The sequence below is a fragment of the Barbus barbus genome (genome assembly GCF_936440315.1).
Source record: "Barbus barbus genome assembly, chromosome: 28".
NCBI classification, from domain to species: Eukaryota; Metazoa; Chordata; class Actinopteri; order Cypriniformes; family Cyprinidae; genus Barbus; species Barbus barbus.
The window spans coordinates 19,473,854-19,496,107 of NC_136756.1; the positions used below are offsets into that span (position 1 = coordinate 19,473,854).

The following is a 22,254-nucleotide window of genomic DNA, read 5'->3' on the forward strand; positions in this document are numbered from 1 at the left end:
CTCTTGGCTAGAGCTCTCATCGATGTCAGCTGTTGAATAAAGGTTAAAACAAAACAAGACCAGAAATAGATACAATCACATCAACATAATTGGACTGTTCATCTTTAGCATGAATTCTGACCTTTTCAGAATTAACAAAGGGTCCATTTAGGATTCAAACACAACCACAAGGTCGTCACACAGTGGCATTTCTCAGTAGCCTGTAACATATGTCTTAGTTGCTTGTTATTTTTGTTTATCTTTTTGTTCTACATGGTAAGATCAATAAAACTGATTCAGGGGGCATGACGAATTGCCTTGATTTTTAGCACAATTATTTTAATAATTGATCACTCTTTAAGATCTTAAATTGACAGCTTTAAAGAGTTAGTTCACCCAAAAATTAAAATTAGTCCATGTTTTACTCACCCTCAAGGCATCCTAGGTGTATGTGACTTTCTTCTTTCAGACGTATACCAATCGGAATTATATAAAAAATTGTCCTGGCTCTTTCAAGGTTTATTATGGCATGGGTGGGTGTTTTTTTTTTTTTCAAATTTTTTTTTTTTCAAATAAATGTTCGTCGCTAATCACTGGCGCGTATGTCCTATGTCATCCGCCGGAACGGCTTCCACCTACGCCAGTTTTGCAGAAGTGAGAAAAAGGTGTTTATATCATTTTAAATATGGATAATTTTCTTACAAAAATGCATCGATTCGCTACAGGAGGCCTTTATTCAGCCCCCCCCCAGAGCCGTGTGATGCACGTTTTATTATGGATACGCACGCTTTATTTGACTACTGCTTTATTAGAGCCAGGACAATTTTTAATATAACTCCAATTCGATTCATCTGAAAGAGGAAAATCATATACACCTTGGATGCCTTGAGGGTGAGTAAAACATGGACTAATTTTCATTTTTGGGTGAACTAACCCTTTAATATTAGTATGTGATGTTTGCTTTTGCAGCATATGCTGCGTCAAGGCCGTGCAGCCGTCCAGGTGAACCATGAGCTGGAAGTGATCACTACTGAGTACCTGCAGGATGCCAACTTTGCCAGCAAGCATGACAACAAGCACAGCTCCACTCCAGCCATCAATGTCTACACTACCGTAAAAGGAATTCTGCATCTGCGGCTTGGCAATGTTGGTAAGGATCGTTTGTTAAGCACCATGAATTAAAAATGTCATTTTTAGGGTAAAATACTTAAAGAAAGTTTATAAGATTATTTCTCGGAAAAGTTTAAACATGGATTTGTGGCAATATCAAAAATTTCTGTATTTGTCAGGAATGTGCAACATTCAGAGTTGAATTGAAAATACAATTTAAATTGAATTTGAAGTGAGGTAGCAAACTAGAACTAGAAATTTGACCTTTGGTTTGGAATAATAAAAAGCATAAGTAAAAGGAGTAATTTTACCTATAGGAAATTTTGAATGTAGGCTTGACACAAAGCCTTCTGAAAAAAAAAAAAAACATTTAAAAGGCATAGACTGTCGGATGGATATATAGACATGCAGGGATTATTCACTTGTCTTTAACTTTCCACTAAAAAAAACTGAATAAGAAATCTTCTCTCTGAGACGTCACTATAGCGTAAGAAGCATCCGTCATTAGTGACCTTAAATATCTGAGCTGTTTTCCACTCTGGAAATCCAAGCTAAGTCAAAGCTATTCACAGTTTGTCTTCATGTTTATCTGCTTAAGCTCCGTCTCAGAGGCCCAGTGAAAATGCAAGAGTTTCTTGAGAAATTAGCCAAACAGTCAGATACCCATCGGCTTTCCTCTGTCTCTCGCTCTCAGCGGTCAGAATCAATTAACTCATCCACAACCCGCTCAAAAGCTGCTCAACGCCGTATCTCAATCTGGGATTAATGCGTTGTCCATTTGTTTGTTTCCTAATGAGTGGTCGCCATTAACAAGAGACCGAGATTTACTCGCTCTCTAAGGCTTACTGAGATATTTATCCTTCGAAAGCACCTCAGACGATCGGCTAGGTCAAAGCAAAAACAATTATCAGTCAGAGGAGTGAGGGATTGGGGGTAAAAGGCTTTTATTATGTACATGCGAATGGCTCAATCGGTCCATTGAATACATTCAGTCAACTTTTGATAAGGTGGGGTGTCGCGAGTCAACCGCTCTGGGTAATGCACACAGGATTGATGTCTTACTTCACGACCCTGCTCTGTTTCGACATTTTCTGCTCAGATAGGATGTTTCACATCATTGGGAATTAATGAAGCTTCTGTGTAATTGGACTCGTGATGATTGGCATCTTTTTCGTATGTGAAAACGTGATGGAAAAAGCTCTTAATGAAATCCTCTTTAATTAACTTCAGCTTGATGCGAATAGACAAGTGAATAATTAAACAAACAGCGAATCCACATAAAAGAAACGGATAACTTAATTCAGCACTAATGGAACAGGTTAAACATCATCTCTGAATTCAGAGTGTTTCGGTGCCTCTGTCAAAAGCTTCTCACAGTAGCAACAGGCTCTATCACCTCCGGATTCTTTATGCCTTTATACTGAACAGAGAGAGAGAGACGCAGGGCCAGATGGAGGGGAGAAAAGATTAGGATTTTATAATTCGCCTGCCTCTGGCCCCCACGCTGCTCATCTGCAAACGTTTGATAAGCGTGGCGAAGATTTCAGTAGAGAAGAAGAGAGATGGGGGACGGGAGAGAGGAAAAGAAGGAAAGAAATTAGCATTTCCTCGACAATTATTTCCAAGCGAGTCCCCTATCTCTCCTTTCATGGTAAAAATACAAAAAACAATAGTATATGTTTGCACCAGGGGCCAGTGTAGACTTCTGTCCATCTCCTCTAAAACAAAGCTACATTTGGAAGATAAGAGAAAGTGCTTCCTAATGGAAATCCTATCATGTGCTCCACTACAGATAAAAGAGCTCCATATGTGAATGATTTCCAAAGCTACGGAAAGGCGTTCTGCTGGGTAAATAGGGGTCTAATGGAGGCATCTACAGATAATGAAACACCCAACCGGCAGGTGTATAGTTATCGGACACACTGAGGAAGAACTGGATGATATTTATGATGTCTTCAGGATTAAATTTGCAGAAGTTTTAGATGCTCTAGAGTCTTCTGTGGGTTCATAAGGCTGTAGGGCTCACTTTGGTTCGCAATATTGTACAAAATTGTTTTGGGTTGTGTATGTATATGCATGAGAGGTTTTTTGGTCTTTGAAAAGTTTGAGGGAGCTATGAACTCGAGAAATCTACTCTGTTATTTTAAGAACAAACTTTAGCTCTTATAAAGAGACTATAAATCTTAAGATGTGCATTCTTTGAAATCATCTTTCTTTAATATTAATGCTGTTTTCTCTTAGAACAATCCAGCAAACCCCTCATTTGTTCAGCTAATGCTGATGTGATTTAATGCAGTATTTTGAATGTGAAACTGTACAGTATGTGAGGGATTTGTGCGAAATTGCTACGTATATCTGGTCATAAAACTTGTTCTGATCTTTAATTAAACAACTGTATATGAATAGTCTGCTTAAGCAAATAACACACAAACAATTATTAATTTTTATTTCCTCATTTTTTTGTCAACAGGGATGTTTGCATGTTCCAAAGATGCCATAAAAGTCTTTAACTGACACTCTTGGTTTCTTGAACTGTCCTTTTGCACTCTTCTTTGTAGGACGCCCACTCTTATGGAGAGTTGCAATATTGCTGAACCTTTACCATTTGTAGATAATTTCTCTTACTGTGGACTGATGAACTTTTGGAGATTTTTTTTATAACCCTCTCTAACTCTATTCTTAATCGTGCGCATTCTGAGATCTCATTTGCTTAGGGACAAGATTCATACCTGGCAATGCTTCTTGTGAATAGCAAACTTTGTGAGAGTGTTTTCTTTATACGAGTTGAGCTCTATCTCGTCTCATTGTTTGGAATCCAGGTTAACTGACTTCTGGCTCCAATTAGCTTTTAGAGAAGTTATTAGCCTAGGGATTCACCCTTTTTTCCACCTTGCACTGTGAAAGTTTACACTGAGTGTTCAGTAAAGACATTAAAACGTTTCATTATTTGAGTAGACCGTTTGTTTGATTGTTATTGTGTATAGATCAATTGACTAATCTATGCAGAAATCCATGGTAAATCCAAAGTTTGTCACTGTTAAATCTCAGGCAGTATATGTACATGCAGTGGGTGAAAGGGTACACGGGTCAGAAGGTGTAGCTTCTTTGCATGATGTATTTATGTTTTATTAATTAGCGAATAATTAAATTGTGTAAAAGTCATGAAGGTTAGTATTAATGCAAAACTTTGGAGCACATTTCTTGAGCCTCCACTGAGAAATCTAATCCTGTCTGGGGTTGAATATCTCTGATTTAGTATTCCCACCCCCCGCTTCTCCTCATTTACTTTGACCTTACTTGAATAGTCTGTAATTAAAGCTAAATTTCTCATTGTGCTGCCTTGAGCACCTTCATTATGCATTTAGATGTTTTTTTTGCCAACATTCTAAGCAAAATAACAGTTGGTGGTTCAAGTGCTGCTGGCATCCCATTCAACTTAAACATAATAAACAGCCTCATCATCTAATATACAGTAGTAGCAGCATCGAGTATGAAATAAATATTTTTTTATATTGTGTCTTTATATTATTTTACGTAAGCATGTCATGGTAATAATTAATTACCATGGCGTGTGTGTGCCAAATATCTTAATATTGCCAACAATTTATGTTTTTGACAATATCTCTGGCTATTGTCGATACAAGATCATCGTCTTTCGATGCACCCCAGCACGAGGTTATCACGGGGCAGACAGCACGTTGTTTGGGCTGCCTTGTTGAGCACAGTGGCACTGAGAACATTATATTTCACGCACTTTAAGCTGTTTTATTTTCCAAATGTAATCGGATTAGTCCAATGAATCGAATCCTCGAAGCCTCGTACTGAACAGTTCAATATGAACCGTTCATGACTTGTATATGACTTGTAATCACCAGTCTGGGATCAACTGCGTTATCCTCAATCACCATTTCAAAACACTATAATGATCTTAAATTAATTGCTCTTCAGTTAAATACTGAGTGGAAACATTTGTCTTTGTTTTTTTTTTTCTAATTGACAAAAGAAGTGTCTGTTTAATGTGTAGACGTCTGACTTATGCATCCCTCTATTACTGTTTTCATTGGAGTTTCGATCAATCACTGGCAGTGCCCTGAAACACACACACTCCCACCTTCAATCACCTGTTCCGTGCCTGACCTGTGTCTCAGACTTGTAATTATAGCTCTCACATGTAAAGCCCGTTGAATGTTTAGAGCGGTTGATGCTTGTTGTGAACCCCACGGGAGAAAAGCACTTACACTGCAGTTTAGACAATTTACTGCCTCTCAATGCACAGCAATCACCGTTGAGAGATAGAAAACCAGTAAGATAAGGGTCATTGGCCAAGGAGAATTCACCTACACCAACATTTCAGTTTTTCTGCATAAGTATTGTTTTTGTAGTTTTCTTTTTTACTCATCCGCCTCTTCTTCCATTTGTCCCTGTTTAACATTCCTGCCTGTCCGTCATTTTTGACCACAGAATGTTTATCATTGCAAGGCACCAATCAATGCATCTTTCTTTGTCGCATTGTGATGGTCGTCATCAGTTCAACTGAATAACAACAGAGACAGTTTCTGTTGTAACAGACATATCTATAATGGTAAATCTAACTCTTAGGCTGTCATTCTAAAGTCTGTCTTTGAGGGATGCTTTTGCTTCACCTATATTTATCATGCTAGCAGTGATCAGACTTATGGAGCCAATGCTTCTCCTCGATATTCCTGAGACATAAAACAAAAGAGGCTATATATCTAATATATATCTTGGGTACATACACACAATACAATATTTTGTGTCTGACTGTTGACACCTGAAAATGTGTAAAAGTAATAGTCATATATTCATAATATTCATATGTTTTATGTATTCTCAGTTGACATTGATATAAATTATTAGGCTTTATATATTTGAAACTATATTTAAGTATAGTAATTCTAATTAAATATATTTTTTAAAATACATGAAGTATTGGTTTTATTGTCTGAGAACAGGTATATTTACTGTTTACTGTAGATTTGCACAGCCAGTGAAAATTAAATGCATATTTACTATGGATGTAATTTGTATCATTTTGATCAAATAAACCGTAAAAATTTAGCTGATCATTTGTAATATCACATTGTAAAAGTTTTTGTTTTTAAAAATAATGAAAGGTAGAAAGGTAACACTTTAGTATAGGGAGCAATTCTCACTATTAACTAACTGCTTTTTATTAATTATTAACATATTGGCTGTTTATTTGTACTTATTCTGCACATATTCTGCATGATTCATCGCTAACCCTACCCAATGCCTAAACTTAAAGGAACACTCCACTTTTTTTGGAAATAGGCTCATTTTACAACTCCCCTAGAGTTAAACAGTTGACTTTTACCGTTTTTTAATCTATTCAGTCGATCTCCGTGTCTGGCGGTAGCACTTTTAGCTTAGTTTAGCATAGATCATTGAATCGGAATAGACCATTAGCATTTGGTCATCAAAAATGACCAAAGAGTTTCGATAATTTTCCTATTTAAAGCTTGACTCTTCTGTAGTTACATCGTGTACTAAGACTGACGGAAAATGAAAAGTTGTGATTTTCTAGGCCGAGATGGCTAGGAACTATACTCTCATTCCGGTGTAATAATCAAGGAACTTTGCTGCCGTACCATGGGTGCAGCAGGTGCAATGATATGACGCAGCACCTGAAAGTAGTCCCCAGCTATATCATAACTAGTTACGTAGCTGGGGACTACTTTCTGGCGCTGCGTAATATCATTGCGCCTGCTGCACCCATAGTACGGCAGCAAAGTTCCTTGATTATCTAGGATTAGATTATAGATCATGTAATCAGCCAGACTGTTAGGAACAAAGAAAATTGTAGTAACAAAGCTATCTTCTGAAAGCTCTTTGTTTACATTGACATAAATTTGAGCTAAATTAAATCAAACTGTACTGATTTGGATTTTGGACTGAGCTCTATTAAATTTCTTGTACTCTTCTTTCCAACAGGTGGCAGTGTGACAAATTCCCAGAGTTCTTTGGCTCTTCCTCCATCACTCTCCCATGTGGTCCAGCCCAGCGATGCCCCTCAGGGTTTTGCGGGAGGAGGTGTCCCTGCTTTCACGGTCCTCCAGCTTAACGGTATAGCATATCATCTCTCTAAAGCACCAAAGCTTGACTTCATATCCGCAGAACTCAGGAGCTCTGCAGTTCTACAGCTCTGGAGAATTTAAAAAAGAACATCATGTGGGATTTGGTGATAATTCCAGAAGAGGATTTGGCAGAGAATTCCTTTATTTAGTTGTAGTGGCCGTTTTTATTTATCTTCTTTCTCACTCTTTTATTTTTGCTTCATTCTAATGACAGCATTGCCAAGATTAGTCTTTTCATTCTGATCAACAGAGGATCACAGTATTATGACATATGGAAATGTAGCATGCAGAAGTCTTCTGAGAAGACAATATTAGTCTTTCATTACCTTGTTGTGTAAGACATAAATGTAGACATTTAATCTTTTAAGCCTGAAACATGAGAGTTTCCAATGAACTTCATATGGCTGATGCTGTTTTACATATTTAATGTGCGATCTTGCACTACTGTAGCAGAAAACAACCTGATAGACCTTGAAATATCCTGCCATTACGCTGAATATGTTTTTACTAACTTTAACTCTCCTGCTCCACAAGATTTCTCAGAACTCTTTCTCTGCAATGACAGTAGTTGAAAAAAAAATCATATTTGACATTACAAGATGCCCGTTATAGCATCCCTTGCAGCATTGCTGAGAATGCAACATGTATTTGCATTGCATTATGAATTGCATTCTGACACATTTTAAAATGCAGCGATGTGTGAAATCAAGCTTGCATAGCTTGAAGCATTTGCGTTCAATTAGTTAGGTAGAGCAGTGGTTCTACACTGGTGGGTCGTGACCCATAAAACTGATCTTTCTGATTGGATAAACTATAATCATGCATAGTTAGTATGGATTAATAATTAGACTAGTCTTTTATTGATGACTTCACAGCCCGTATAAATATAATTAATAGTTGTAAGGATATTTTTCACTTAATGTCCCATATAAAATCTACATCCTGAAGCAAAGCCTGTTACATGTAGAGTATGGTTCAGGCCTCAGGGCTTTTGCTTGAAATGTGTGTACATGTCTATGTAACGGTATCCATTCTGGTTTATCTGTACACTGAAGAGCAGGCTGCTTATGACTGTGGCAGACATCAGTGCCACATAATGTCACGTCCTGCAAAGATAGCTGAGACCCAGCCAGTGAAAAATAACACAGTGGCTCCCACATGTCTTTGGGACATAAGTGGGCAGTTACAGGAGGGGTGTGTGTATGTCAGCCTGATGAGATGGAGATAAAGAGAGTGCTTCAACATGCTCTTATTCATCGCAGAGAGGCCCTTTTGTCTCCAATGCAATGTAGATCTTCCTCCCTCTCTCGCTCTCTCCCTCCCTCTCTCTCTGTAGGAAGGGCTACAGTGGGAATTTAGGTTTAGGAAAAAACACTGGCAGGCTCTTTTTGATCCTGCGTCTTTTGATCCTCTGTCGTTCTGTCTTCATTGGTGTTAAATCACAGGATTATGTTAGTTGTGATGTTGAATCGCATTGAAGCATGAATCTCAGAGCAGGTATATCTGAAAGCTGGTCTCATTGGGTGGGAGGGATAACTGGAAAAGACGAAGATGGATTTGAGGCCAAATGGAGGTTGAAAAGTGGCCCCCGAGGAAGTGAGGAAAGAGAGCATGTGTGTCTCGTAGGGCCGAAAGATGTTGTTTATGCGCATGTATATGTGTGTGTTGCAGCAAGCAATGCCAGACGAGCCCGCCGATTGCCAGAAATTGACAGCGAGCTGGCCAGACTGCTACAAAGCACCATGAGGGAAGTAGGCGGAGCCGCACTGCATCAGCAGGCCGAAGCGAAGGAAGTGCGCCAGAGGAAGATTGACAGAATGGCAGTTGTCCGTCAACACGAAGAGCAGAAAGCCACGCCCCCTTTACAGAACAGCTCAAACATCACGGTAAGAAAGGACAGTTCAGTTTTCAATTGAGCAGCATCGAAAAGCTGTCTGTCTCAGCATGAGCTGATTGACTTTCACTACCGCTGTACACCAAGTGATCCTGACATTCGCTTCAAAGTCGATAGTGAAGAGATAGTTCAGACAAAAATGTATTATTTATTCACTCCCATGTCATTTCAAACCCATGTAACTTTCTTCTTTCATGAACGAAAGTTTAGATCACTTGTTTCATTGAAAAGATCTAATTCGAAAGAGTCATTTGTTTACAAATTGGAAATCTCTTGAACGTGCAAAGGAGAACTAAAGTTAATAATGAGTTAAATTTTCACAACTCTCACAAAGCCATCATCAGATGACTTGAAATATAGAACATGGGTCATATGGGACACTTTTGTGATTCTTTATTGTGCTTTTTTGTAATGTTGAAGCTTGAGCGCTCCAGTACTCATTCACTTTTATTATTCGGAAAAGAGCTCCCACGGTATTCTTCTGAAATTCAACTTTTATGAAAGAAAGTGAGTCATATGGGTTTCGAAATACAGTAAAAATGATGAAAATTGTATTTTTGCGTGATCTATTGTGTTCCTTTTAAAGCATGAGCTTTATTTTAGCTCCAAAGAGGAAACGGCTGAAACTGAGCTGCATTATTTGCCAGTTCCTCCCACTCTGTGGAATGATGAAGTCGAACCTAAATTCACTCTTTCTTTCACTCAAGAGCCTGGCACGGTCTTGCCATGCTTCAGGCACATCAGTTTTATTCGTTTCTAGGTTTTTCCGGTGCAGTTTCAACATGGGAATTTCTTTGAATTCTTTCTTTCAGAGGCATCGGGCAGAGCGTGTGCAGCATTCCCGTGACCTGTGTGTGATTGAGGCCTATCGGGAGCGCTGTAAAGCACAGGAGATCACCAACATGCTCTCTCAGGCCATCACTACCAAACACACTCTCTACGCCACGCTCGGAACGGCAGAGTTTTTTGAATTCGTGCTCAAGAATCCATTCAACGTTCCTCAGACTGTCACTATTGAATGTGATGACCCAGAGCTCAGGTGAGATATATTATGTCTTTGAATGCAATACATCAGTGATTGTCAAACTTTTCAAGTACTACTTTTGATCAAATGTGAACATTTATATACCACATAGACACATTGACATCTTTTTTCTCACAAGCTTAAAGGGGGCATAACACACGTTTCACCCAATCTCATGTTAATCTTGAGTACCTATAGAGTAGTACTAAGATTGATGAGCACTTGCGCACCGATTGCCAACAAAGCACAGACATTTCATGCCGTTTCACTTACCATCTGCAGTTCTGAATCATGACTGGGATCTTTTATAGCTGGGACCGATCCATCTTTCAGTATCAAACGACGTGCAAAATCCAGCTTCGAACTGGGCCTTGTTTATGAAACTTTCATCAACTAACACTCTTGCAAAACTCTGTTTGTGCTCCGGAAAAACAAACTACTTCCACTGTTCACATAACGCTGGGTTCTTCACTAAGCCGAACAAGGCTATCTTTCCCTTACAACCAAAAACACACTTCTTTAGAGACATTCTTCCCGAGCATGTCATGTGCAGTGCAGCCGAATGAAGCGCATTGATGGGCAGACTCTTGCTCTCGCTCGAGTCCAGTCTTTCGGAAGAAGTGCCCATAAAAGGAGTCCCACCCTTCATGACGTCATGAAGAGCCATGATTGAAAAAACTTTCTAAAACTTGTAAGAAACCCGAAAGTGTGTATTTGGCACAGAAATACTCTGTTATACGTCCAAATCGTTTTTTGAAACTTTGGCCATGTTTATCATGATAATCCAACTCTTTAACAGTGTAAAACACCCCCTTTAAAGGCAGTGTGAGCCCCATAATGTCATATTTTGATTAATATAAATATTCCTACAGTTAGATAAATGATGGTGCTGTAAGAACATTGACTGGCTTTTTTAGACTGGTGGAAGTACTGAAACAGTACTCTGCCAGTAATATATTTCCAAATCTGTATGCTCTTTCTTTCTTATTTGGAACATAAAAGAAGGTATTTTGAATAATGCCCATACAATTATTTTGCCCATACATATTTTGCATATTTTGCCCATACAATGCAAGTCAAAGGTGTCCAAAACAACACTGGGCAGAAACTTTTACTTCATAGTCAAAATAAATAATGGAAAAATTGAATGATCGCATAACCAAAAAAAAAAAAAAAAAAAAAAAAATGTTTTGGTTATTGATTGTTTTGGTTTGGTTTGGTTTGGTTTGTGATCATTCCAGTTTTTCATTTTTTAACATTATGGGAACATTACTTTTATATATTCTCTGAGCATTCTGAAATAAGTAGTAACATTAAAAAAAGTTGAATGTCCAAGTAAAATGTTTGGCCTTTTGTCTCTTTATTAATGAGATGTTGTAAAGGAAGTGAAATATTTTAATACAGTAATTATACAGTTAATACAGTTAATAATTTCTATCAGAACAACAGTGTAATTACACTATTATAAGGAATCTAATGAGAGCGTTTGTGATTGTGAGTTTATTTGTCTGAGATGTTTGGACACTATAGTACAGTAATTTGTGTGTTCTCTATAAGAAGAATAATTTAATCCTCAGTACAGTATGCAAATACCCTAAGAAAACCACCTTAATGTTAATATGTACAGTGGGTACGGAAAGTATTCAGACCCCTTTAAAATTTTCACTCTTTGTTATATTGCAGCCATTTGCTAAAATCATTTAAGTTCATTTTTTTCCTCATTAATGTACACACAGCACCCCATATTGACAGAAAAACACAGAATTGTTGACATTTTTGCAGATTTATTAAAAAAGAAAAACTGAAATATCACATGGTCCTAAGTATTCAGACCCTTTGTTGTGACACTCATATATTTAACTCAGGTGCTGTCCATTTCTTCGGATCATCTTTGAGATGGTTCTACACCTTCATTTGAGTCCAGTTGTGTTTGATTATACTGACTGGACTTGATTAGGAAAGCCACACACCTGTCTATATAAGACCTTACAGCTCACAGTGCCTGTCAAATGAGAATCATGAGGTCAAAGGAACTGCCTAAAGAGCTCAGAGATAGAATTGTGGCAAGACACAGATCTGGCCAAGGTTACAAAAAAAATTCTGCTGTACTTAAGGTTCCTAAGAGCACAGTGGCATCCATAATCCTTAAATGGATGACGTTTGGGACGACCAGAACCCTCCTTAGAGCTGGCCGTCCGGCCAAACTGAGCTATCGGGGGAGAAGAGCCTTGGTGAGAGAGGTAAAGAAGAACCCAAAGATCACTGTGGCTGACCTCCAGAGATGCAGTCGGGAGATGGGAGAAAGTTGTAGAAAGTCAACCATCACTGCAGCCCTCCACCAGTCGGGGCTTTATGGCAGAGTGGCCCGACGGAAGCCTCTCCTCAGTGCAAGACACAAAAAAACACCTGAAGGACCACAAGATGGTGAGAAATAAGATTCTCTGGTCTGATGAGACCAAGATAGAACTTTTTGGCCTTAATTCTAAGCGGTATGTGTGGAAAAAACCAGGCACTGCTCATCACCTGTCCAATACAGTCCCAACAGTGAAGCATGGTGGTGGCAGCATCATGCTGTGGGGGTGTTTTTCAGCTGCAGGGACAGGACGACTGGTTGCAATCGAAGGAATGATGAATGCGGCCAAGTACAGGGATATCCTGGACGAAAACCTTCTCCAGAGTGCTCAGGACCTCAGACTGGGCCGAAGGTTTACCTTCCAACAAGACAATGACCCTAAGCACACAGCTAAAATATGAAGGAGTGGCTTCACAACAACTCCATGACTGTTCTTGAATGGCCCAGCCAGAGCCCTGACTTAAACCCAATTGAGCATCTCCGGAGAGACCTAAAAATGGCTGTCCACCAACGTTTACCATCCAACCTGAGAGGATCTGCAAGGAGGAATGGCAGAGAATCCCCAAATCCAGGTGTGAAAAGCTTGTTGCATCTTTCCCAAAAAGACTCATGGCTGTATAAGATCAAAAGGGTGCTTCTACTAAATACTGAGCAAAGGGTCTGAATACTTAGGACCATGTGATATTTCAGTTTTTCTTTTTTAATAAATCTCCAAAAATGTCAACAATTCTGTGTTTTTCTGTCAATACGAGGTGCTGTGTGTACATTAATGAGGGAAAAAAAATTAACTTAAATGATTTTAGCAAATGGCTGCAATATAACAAAGAGTGAAAAATTGAAGGGGGTCTGAATACTTTCCGTACCCACTGTACATACAGTAGTAAGCCTATACTTTAATCACGCACAGCAGGCACTGTGTCCATTCAAAGATCAAATAAAGCCTTTGCCTCTTGCATTACAGCCCTGAAAGAAATTATGCGTAGATCAATGTTTTGTTCACGTGTGAACAGCCTTGTCTGAAACGAACATCTGAATGAATGAGTTTTCCTCAGCGGGGCGTTACTGGGGCCAAGAGCTTCCCAGGGGGTAGGAAAATAACACTGAATAAATAATCAATTCCCCCCATTCAAGCTTATTTTAATTGCAGCGTGATGTAAAATATCTTCCCCCGACCAGGGTTCCCACGTGAAGCTCACATCCAGGATTATACCACACAAAATATGAGTTTTCTGCAGGCCATAGACTGAGTCCGCACACTCCATCATGAACACAAGCCAAGAAAGTGAGCAAGAGAAGTTAGGAGGATGAGGTGGAATAAATTATGGCATTAACGCCCCTGCATCTCTCAGCGTTTAATTAGGAAACACATTAGTAGCCTAAACTCCACACACATACACGCTTTGCTTTAGGACAAGATAAATATTCTCCACTGCCTCTCTCCAGGAAGTATGTTTGCATGGCAAACGTCTTCCCAGCTTGCATTGTGTTGTGGCATAAAACTGAAGCACTTTGTGATGTGTTATGGAGGTAACCGTTCGCCCATGAGCGGTGTGTTTGTCTGTGCGTGAACCCTGTGAGTCAGTCCAAAGCACTCTTGTATGCACAGAGCTGTGCCAGGGAAACAAATACCTGAGATCAGGAGTTTTCATTTGTACATTTGTGTTGAATTGATGCATCTCTCTTCCAGTGCAAAGGATATGTCAGGCCTGTGTTTGTATTGCTGATGTATGCCACAAAGCCAACCTTATAAAGTCACCTCTCTCTTTCACTTTTACTGAAGAGATTGTTTCTCACCTGTACTCGCACATTATATATGGACAAGCTGAACCAACGGAGCAGCAGGTTAGAGGATACGCCAGATTGCAGCAGAGCTGCTCCATCTTTCTGCCTAATTCATTTTATCCTCGCAGGTCAGGTCCCGCAGCTCATAATTTGTTTTCAGTCCTCTGAAGCAGTTTTTTAGTTATACTTCAGCTGAATTTTATTATCTCTCTTTTTGTCTCTCTCTCTTTAAGATAAAAGATTAAAGTACTTGGTGTGATTGTTCTGTATTGCCAATGCATCAATAGAAACACAAAAAGAACAAAATGTGATTTTATACACTGCACATTCAAATGTCTGGGGTAAAGTTTTTTTAACTAATACTTTTATTCATCAAGGGTGCATTAAATTGATCAAAAGTGACAGTAAACACGTTTATATTGTTACAAAAATGCTTTTAAACTTTCTAGTCATTAAAGATTCTTGAAAAAATAAATCATGGTTTTCACAAAAATATAAAAACATTCAAATTCAGCGTTTACCATCACGGGAATAAATTATTTAATATTTCACAGTATTACTGTTTTTACTGTATGTTTGATTAAATAAATGCTGCCTTGGTAAGCAAAAAAGACCTCTTTCAAAAATATTATATATCTTACCATCCCCAAACATTTAAACAGTAGTGTACAGTTTAATTTTGATCATTTTTTAAATTTGACTTAATTTGGCAAGTTAGTTCATGTACGTTATATTTTGTCTAACAACAAAATTGTTCCAAAAGCCAAAGCTTCGGGGTGGATCACAATATGTGGGGGGAACAACGTAATTTAAGCTCGATGCATGTTGTAATCACTCCACTTTGGATTTTCCATTTACTATGAGAGAAAATATTTAAATAATATAAACTAATTTAAATAATATACTCTAATTTAAATCATATAAAAAATTTGCAATTTATAGTCACCCTCACCACAAGCCCTGTTTGTTTATGTCTACCTTGTTTTATTACTAGACTTACTGTGAAGAGATATTATGCCAGGTCATATTTCCTAGTTCAACATTTCAATTTACTTTTCTGTCATTATTGGGCTATTTTTGCATTACCATTTTAAAAGAGCTCCTTGCATATATAAAAAGTGAAAGTGAAGTGACATACTGCCAAGTATGGTGATCCATACTCAGAATTCGTGCTCTGCATTTAACCCATCCAACGTGCACACACACAGCAGTGAACACACACAAACCGTGAACACACACCCGGAGCAGTGGGCAGCCATTTATGCTGTGGCGCCCGGGGAGCAGTTGGGGGTTCAGTGCCTTGCTCTAGGGCACCTCAGTCGTGGTATTGAGGGTGGAGAGAGCGCTGGACATTCACTCCCCCCACCTACAATCCCTGCCGGCCCGAGACTCGAACCCGCAACCTTTGGATTACGAGTCCGACTCTCTAACCATTAGGCCACGACTTCCCCAAAGCTTCTATATGAAAGAAAGGGAAATGGGCTTTGCTTTTGTTCACATAAGTATACTTTTGTGCCACCTGCCTGGCTCTCTGTTATTAAAGAGAGAATGTGATTGAATTTTCCGAGACTTGGTTTCACATCTATTGTAGTGTATACAGTACAAAAGAGTTTTTACACCTCTAAATTCTTTCTTTTTCTTATTTTTTTTCATTTATGACGAATGATCCCTTCTCAGGCCCGGAGGTGCTGCCTTTGATGTTTCAAATGCCCTTTTCCTTCATATATTTGTGCATGAAATTTGTCTCTATGAAACAGAAAGTAATATTTCACACCCAGTGTGTGTTATCTTTAAACCGTACCCTCCCAGGAGTTTCAGTTCTCAGGGCTTATGTTTGACTGTATCATGCATACTCAAATACTCTTTTTCATTGCCAATAAAATACTGTTGGCAAGGCAAAGAAAGTCCTCAAGCTGTTCTTTTCTTCTCCTCTCTCTCTCTTTGCTGTTTTTAATCTTTTTCTCTTTTTATCCCTCAGTGTAATCGTGAAAACTGAGGAGTGGAGATATTTCAAGGAGTTGACAAAGACTCTGACTCCTCTAGAGGAGGAGATGTTTCACCTAAAGGAGAGTACACTGACTCCCCAGGTTTACCTGCGGCCCAAAGAAAGCGTCCATGTGCCCTTCAAGTACCAGACCTTCATCTGTGGTCACACCTTCCCTCTTCAGGTAAGGTATTTCTTTATTTATATTCTCACCACATTGGTGTAAACAGTCTAGACAGGCCACTAGACTCACGTAAATCTCAACTGAACTGTCCACTGAACTGCTGAGGCTGGAAAACAATATTATGTGGAGAGAATGTGGACTGTTTAATTGTTTTTGTGTGTTATGTTGTATTGTAATTCAGCCATGAACGATGTGTCATCACTGAGAAACTGCATTTGTTTCCTCATTTCCCTTTTGCACTGATGAGACTTGGATTAGTTCACATGTTTCCGGTTTAATTGGATTTGGGTTTGTTTATAGTCTGTAGTATTACAGCGGCACCCACAAGTGAAGGAGGGGAGTTTAAAATGACTCAAAGCATCAGCAATAATGAAATGGATTAAAAACAGCCTCATCCAGACGGTCTGAACAGACCTGTCCAAACAATGTTTTCCCATCCCTCAATGACATTATTTCAATGCTATTGTTCTCTGACTGAATGCTGCACTGTTTATGATGACTCTTCTGTCATACTGCAGGATACAAAAAGCTTAAAGACTTCAAGAAGTCCACAGATGGCTCAGAAACATCTGTCCAATACAATCCATGCCAAATCCATCAAGGTAAGAGCTTAGCTTTACTGTACTGCCGAGCACACACAGGAACTCAGACTCTTTCTATACAGCCTGATTAGTAGTTGTGCAGTCAGAGAAGTGGCCGGCACTCCTGCCGTGGTTCGAACAATCCAGACTGAAAACATGACTTGGTCACACAGTAAAACTGAATGCACACTTACAAAAACTAAACAAAGGTTACATTCTTTTGTATTGCTGTATTGTTTAGTCAAATATGTATTAAATGAGTGAAAGAGCTCTTGATCACAGCTCTTGCACTGACGGATCCCATCTATTGTTTTGACCTTTTAATTGTGTATTTGAGATTTAACCTGAAGAAACAAATACATTTCATTAAAACCGGCCATTAACACTCTAATTGATTAATTTCAGCCTTTTAAATGAATGAAGTCTGTTAACAAGCTAATTTTTGTTTCATAATCAGGTCCACACAGATTCGGCAGATTTGCTCTGCAAATTTACACAGACATTGCCAAGCATTTTCAAATGTCCCTTACATTATAATATTGTTTATTAATTATTTTGGTAAATGCAATAACAAAGTAATAAACAGTTTATTCCATTTCTGTGGAAATATAATGAAAGTATACAGTGTATACATTATTACTATGTAACCTTATATAACTTTTACATTTCATTTGATGCATATTTTACATAGTGAATGGTTGTGTAATTTAGACCATCCTGTCTTACTCAGATGATTAAGCTGTGTACTGTATGTGGGTTGATGTGCTCTTCTATGGCATTGTGGTTCATTGTGCCTTTGGGCTGTTCTTGCCATATGTAGCCAAGGGAGACTGATGCCTTGCAGTATTGCTGACACACACACACACTCACATACAGGACGCCCATATCATATTTAGGTCAGTTGGGGTCAAGCATTGCTGTGCACAAACTGACATCACCTTCAGAGGAGTGTCAATGGGTTGTCTTGGGCTGTGAATCCGACAGCCAGCTTGACTGGATCTCACACGAGAGAGGTTATGCACTCAGACTGCAGATGACTCACGGTACTTCATATCTCACTACATACAGTCAGTGCTGTTCATTCAGTGTGGAATGATTTCAGATAGGCTTGTCATTTAGAGGTAGACCTCGACCACCTCTGCTGAAAAGAGCAGCTTCGACCATTAGACTGGTTCAAGGGTGGGCTTTACTAGTTTGGCGTTGAACTACAAAGAAAAGTTACAAGTTCAATTTTGTTAATCTCTTTAAAAAAAAAGCAAAAATATATTTACAGTAATGCACTTACAATAGGAGTCAATGGGGTTGTTTGAAACATTGTTTGAAAGTGTATCCAACAAGACAAATAACTCACATTGTGCAGAATAATTTATATAACTGTATAAAAAATATAAGATGCGCATTTCTGCTTTTAATCCCTTCAGGATACCTAGCCCCATAGACATCCATTGTAACTGCATTACTCTACACCAGGGTTATTATAGTTAATTAAAACTAAAACATCATTTTTACTTGAAATAAAATAAGTGTTAATTGAAAATAAAATCTAAAAAACATTTTATTTAGTTTAACTTGAAATACTAAAATAACTGAAACTTAAAAATACAAATAATAAAACTATAAAGACATGTTTTAAAACAACAAAAAAAGAATCAAAATTACATGAAAGCAGAACATATACAAATTAAATTTAATTCAAAATATCAATAAAAACTATAATATTATCTCAATGATCCTAAAATATCACTGATCTACACACAAAAAAACTGTGGGACAAGTCAAAATTACTGTCTGTGGTAATCGACAGCATGTTGCTGATGCGGTCGATATCTGTCAGTTTATCTTGTTGTGAACCCGGAACATTCCTTTTATTCTCTCAATTTATTTAGTTCTCCTGTTAGCATTTAGTAGGAAGGCCTTTCAAAATTTGTGTAGACAAGCGATCTGCTTGTCTTGCAGGTGCTGTTCCGCGGGGAAGACAGAAAGCCTCTGGCGATCTGCCAGGTGGATGTTGAACCCACGCCACATGTGGTGGACCAGACCTTCCGATTCTACCAGCCTGAACTCACATTCCTAAAGAAGGCCATTCGCCTGCCTGCAGCCTGGGACGACACAGCAGGTGCTGCTCATTACAAACATCTCAGCCGCTGCGGACGCACATACATAAACTCACTCACACAAACATGCTTCAGTGTCTGCTATTAGTTCTGAACTAAAGACCCCATTTGTGCTCTGTCTCCTTTTGTACTTGCTCACAGATGGTTCTGCCACCCTCCATGTGCGCTGCAGCGACCCCAATGTCATCTGCCACACCACCAACCAGGTGAGCCAATCAGGAGCCACTCTTAATAGCAGCCAGCCAATCAGAATGCTGATGAGTTATTAATTAGTGTCTGTGTTGTGCTGAATCATTGTGACGTCATTGCCTGCACACTTATTTGTTTGACAACTGTTGACTTTTATATAAATTTAACACAATTATTATTTTCATTTTTATGTTTAATAAAGTATTATTTTTTATATTCAGTTTTTATAAAATATTTACTCTTAGATTTATAATGACAGATTATTTTATATTTATTTTCAGAAAAGGTTGTCATTACATACACTATAATATTAAATTTTTAACAGTTTTCATTATAAAGCAATGAAATTAAACAGTTATTTATTATTGATTACTTTTTATATTGTTTTTATTTTATGAATAATTTCTTATTTTCATTGTTTTTCTCATAATTTTCTATTTTTTTATACAAGAATTTCTATATTAAGTTTTCATAAAAATATTTATTTTTAGATTTTTCATTAAGGCTTATTATTTTATATTTGTTCATAAAATGATATTATTTTATATTTTTCATAAAAGACTACAATTTATTTTGTCCAGTAGTACATTACTAACCAGTAAAATAAATCAGATATTCGTTACTAATTAAACATTAAAGTTTTATAATTAATTTTAATGTCTTATTTTAATTTTTTAAATACATTTCTATTATTTTATGTTTCATATTTTGTATATTTTCATACAATATTATAATAATATAGTTATTTGTATTTTAATTACTGATGAACCGTTATTATTTTAGAATTAATTTCCTTGTATTTTGAAACTTTAGACTCCAGGAGAACCACAGGATGTTTACCTGAAAGTACCTGGTAGTCCAAGTCCACAGATTCGGAAATTCTTCATAACCATTTTCATGTACGTACACCTCCTTTTTCACCTTCTCCCTTATGAGTACATGCAGAAAAGTTCACTTATCTTTTTTTGGAAAGTGAGAACCGAACCTGTTAATTTTCACTCCTCCAGATGCACGGAGTGCGAACCTCTGTGTTTGGCTGTGTGTGTGTGTGTGTGTGTGTGTGTATGTGTGTGTGTGTGCCTGTGTGTGAAAGCCCGGTCCCTGATTAATCCCTTCATGTGTGATTAATGACATTTGCTTAATCAGGATGTCTCATTTACTGTCTGATTGCATCAGATCATAATATTCATTTATTCATCAAAATCTGCGACATCTCTGAGTTCATAATCAGTGAACATGAATAAAAACACTATTTTAGACCCTGCACATCACACATCTCTCTCTGCAACTGGAACCAGTGAGAGGGACAGTAAACGTAAAGCAACACATATTAATTAAAGGCGGACAGCTCACTTGCTTTATGCTTGTACTCTACTATCACCCTGAATGCCATATATTATCATTTATATGATATTATATAATATTTAGATTCACAGATTCTCAAACCTATATTACCTGTAATATTACACTTGACTTACCACCATTTTCATAACTGATTAACAAGGAGTTCTCTTTTTGGTATTTTTTTCTATTTTCTATTTTTAAGAAAGTGTTTTAATTTAATATTTTTATAATTGAATTAATTATTAGCTTTTTTCAACCCATTCAGTTCCTCACAAACCTTCAGTGGTTTCACTGACCCAAGTTTGGGAAACCATGTTTTAATATATGTAATCGTTTATAATAATTATTATAATAATATAATATGCTCTAATATTTCCTGTACACTCCAACCATCTGCTATCGGTCACGCCCCAAATTTAAATTAAAATGAACTCACTAAATAAATAAATTATTAATTACTGATTTTATAAATACTTTGAATGCTTTATATGATATTCTTTGAATTTATTTTTTTTTAACGAAATTAACTTTAACATTGATTTAAAGCTTTTTAACATCAAAAACTTAAAATTCAGTTTGATTTATTATTTTTCCCTTTTAATCTTACAAAAATGAAAATGTAGTTTGTCAGTGGAACAAATGCATTGGTATCCACTCTAATTAGCAAGCTCATAATAGACTTAATGGTTTAAAATGATTGAACAACAGACAAGCTCATCAAACACACAGTAACCCCTCAAAACTGAGTTTTTGAGCAATTATTATTACCAGGAGATCAATCAGCTGTAGGGGTTTTTTTTCCCCCAAAAGCAGCTGCTGTTAAGGACAACTCAGCAACCAAGGACGGTACAAACGTTCTTCAAATTTTGTCCCTTGAGCTTGAGCCCCTGAGGCAGGGTGAAGAGCTCACGCACAAAGTCCTTCATTTTTAAGAAACCCCGGCAGGCAGAGTGACATCAACATCTGCAAAGCTCCTGCGGGGACAAGACTGCCCGCTGGCACGTGAGATGCTCTTAAAGACAGGGTGAATGGATGAATTTAAAAATGGTGACATTCTGGTCTTTCTGAACATCTCTCTTTTGAAGTTTTGCAATAGGCGTGTCTCTCTCTCAGGGGAAGTGCGGCCTGTCAGGCCCGTCCTGCTATTGTGTCAGTGTATATGAGGAGAAAAGTGATAAAGTGTCTTTTGTGTGTCTGCGGTTCTGTGTCAATTTCTCTATGGCAGTGACCCTTGGCTGGCCTCCCCTGCGCAGATCTGGCAGGTATACGTGCATTACCTGCAAAGGATGGACCTGAGCTGTGTGTGTGGCACTCTGAGCTGGCATTCGCTGGTTCTGCACGGCACACAAGCCATTCGCAGGGTCAAGTGCTACACGTCGCATCCCCTCGAGCTTCAGGTACGCATTGCAGGGTCAAAGGAAAACACACTGATCGGGGTAGCATGCTCAGATGGGGGATTATGTGGCCTTTTTTCCTGTAATGGGAGAATGATGAAAAATAATGAGATGGCAAGTAAGAAGACTAGGTTATATGTATTTTACTTCTAAATGTGTTTTATTTGAGGGCTTTGAATATGATTTCAAAGTTTCACTAATTAATT

The 22,254-nt window shown here is 38.0% G+C and overlaps 1 protein-coding gene across 1 annotated transcript in view; it reads left to right on the top strand.

The window, feature by feature from the left end:
* The window catches only part of nphp4 (nephronophthisis 4), a 156,026-nt gene that overhangs the window by 128,352 nt on the left and 5,420 nt on the right, over positions 1-22,254 (top strand). The window contains exons 17-26 of the mRNA XM_079383228.1: positions 949-1,129; positions 7,063-7,194; positions 8,877-9,091; positions 9,912-10,138; positions 16,237-16,426; positions 16,945-17,028; positions 18,964-19,123; positions 19,263-19,327; positions 20,124-20,209; positions 21,880-22,051. Coding sequence (XP_079239354.1) covers positions 949-1,129; positions 7,063-7,194; positions 8,877-9,091; positions 9,912-10,138; positions 16,237-16,426; positions 16,945-17,028; positions 18,964-19,123; positions 19,263-19,327; positions 20,124-20,209; positions 21,880-22,051 — 1,512 coding nt within the window. The remainder of the gene's footprint in view (positions 1-948; positions 1,130-7,062; positions 7,195-8,876; positions 9,092-9,911; positions 10,139-16,236; positions 16,427-16,944; positions 17,029-18,963; positions 19,124-19,262; positions 19,328-20,123; positions 20,210-21,879; positions 22,052-22,254) is intronic.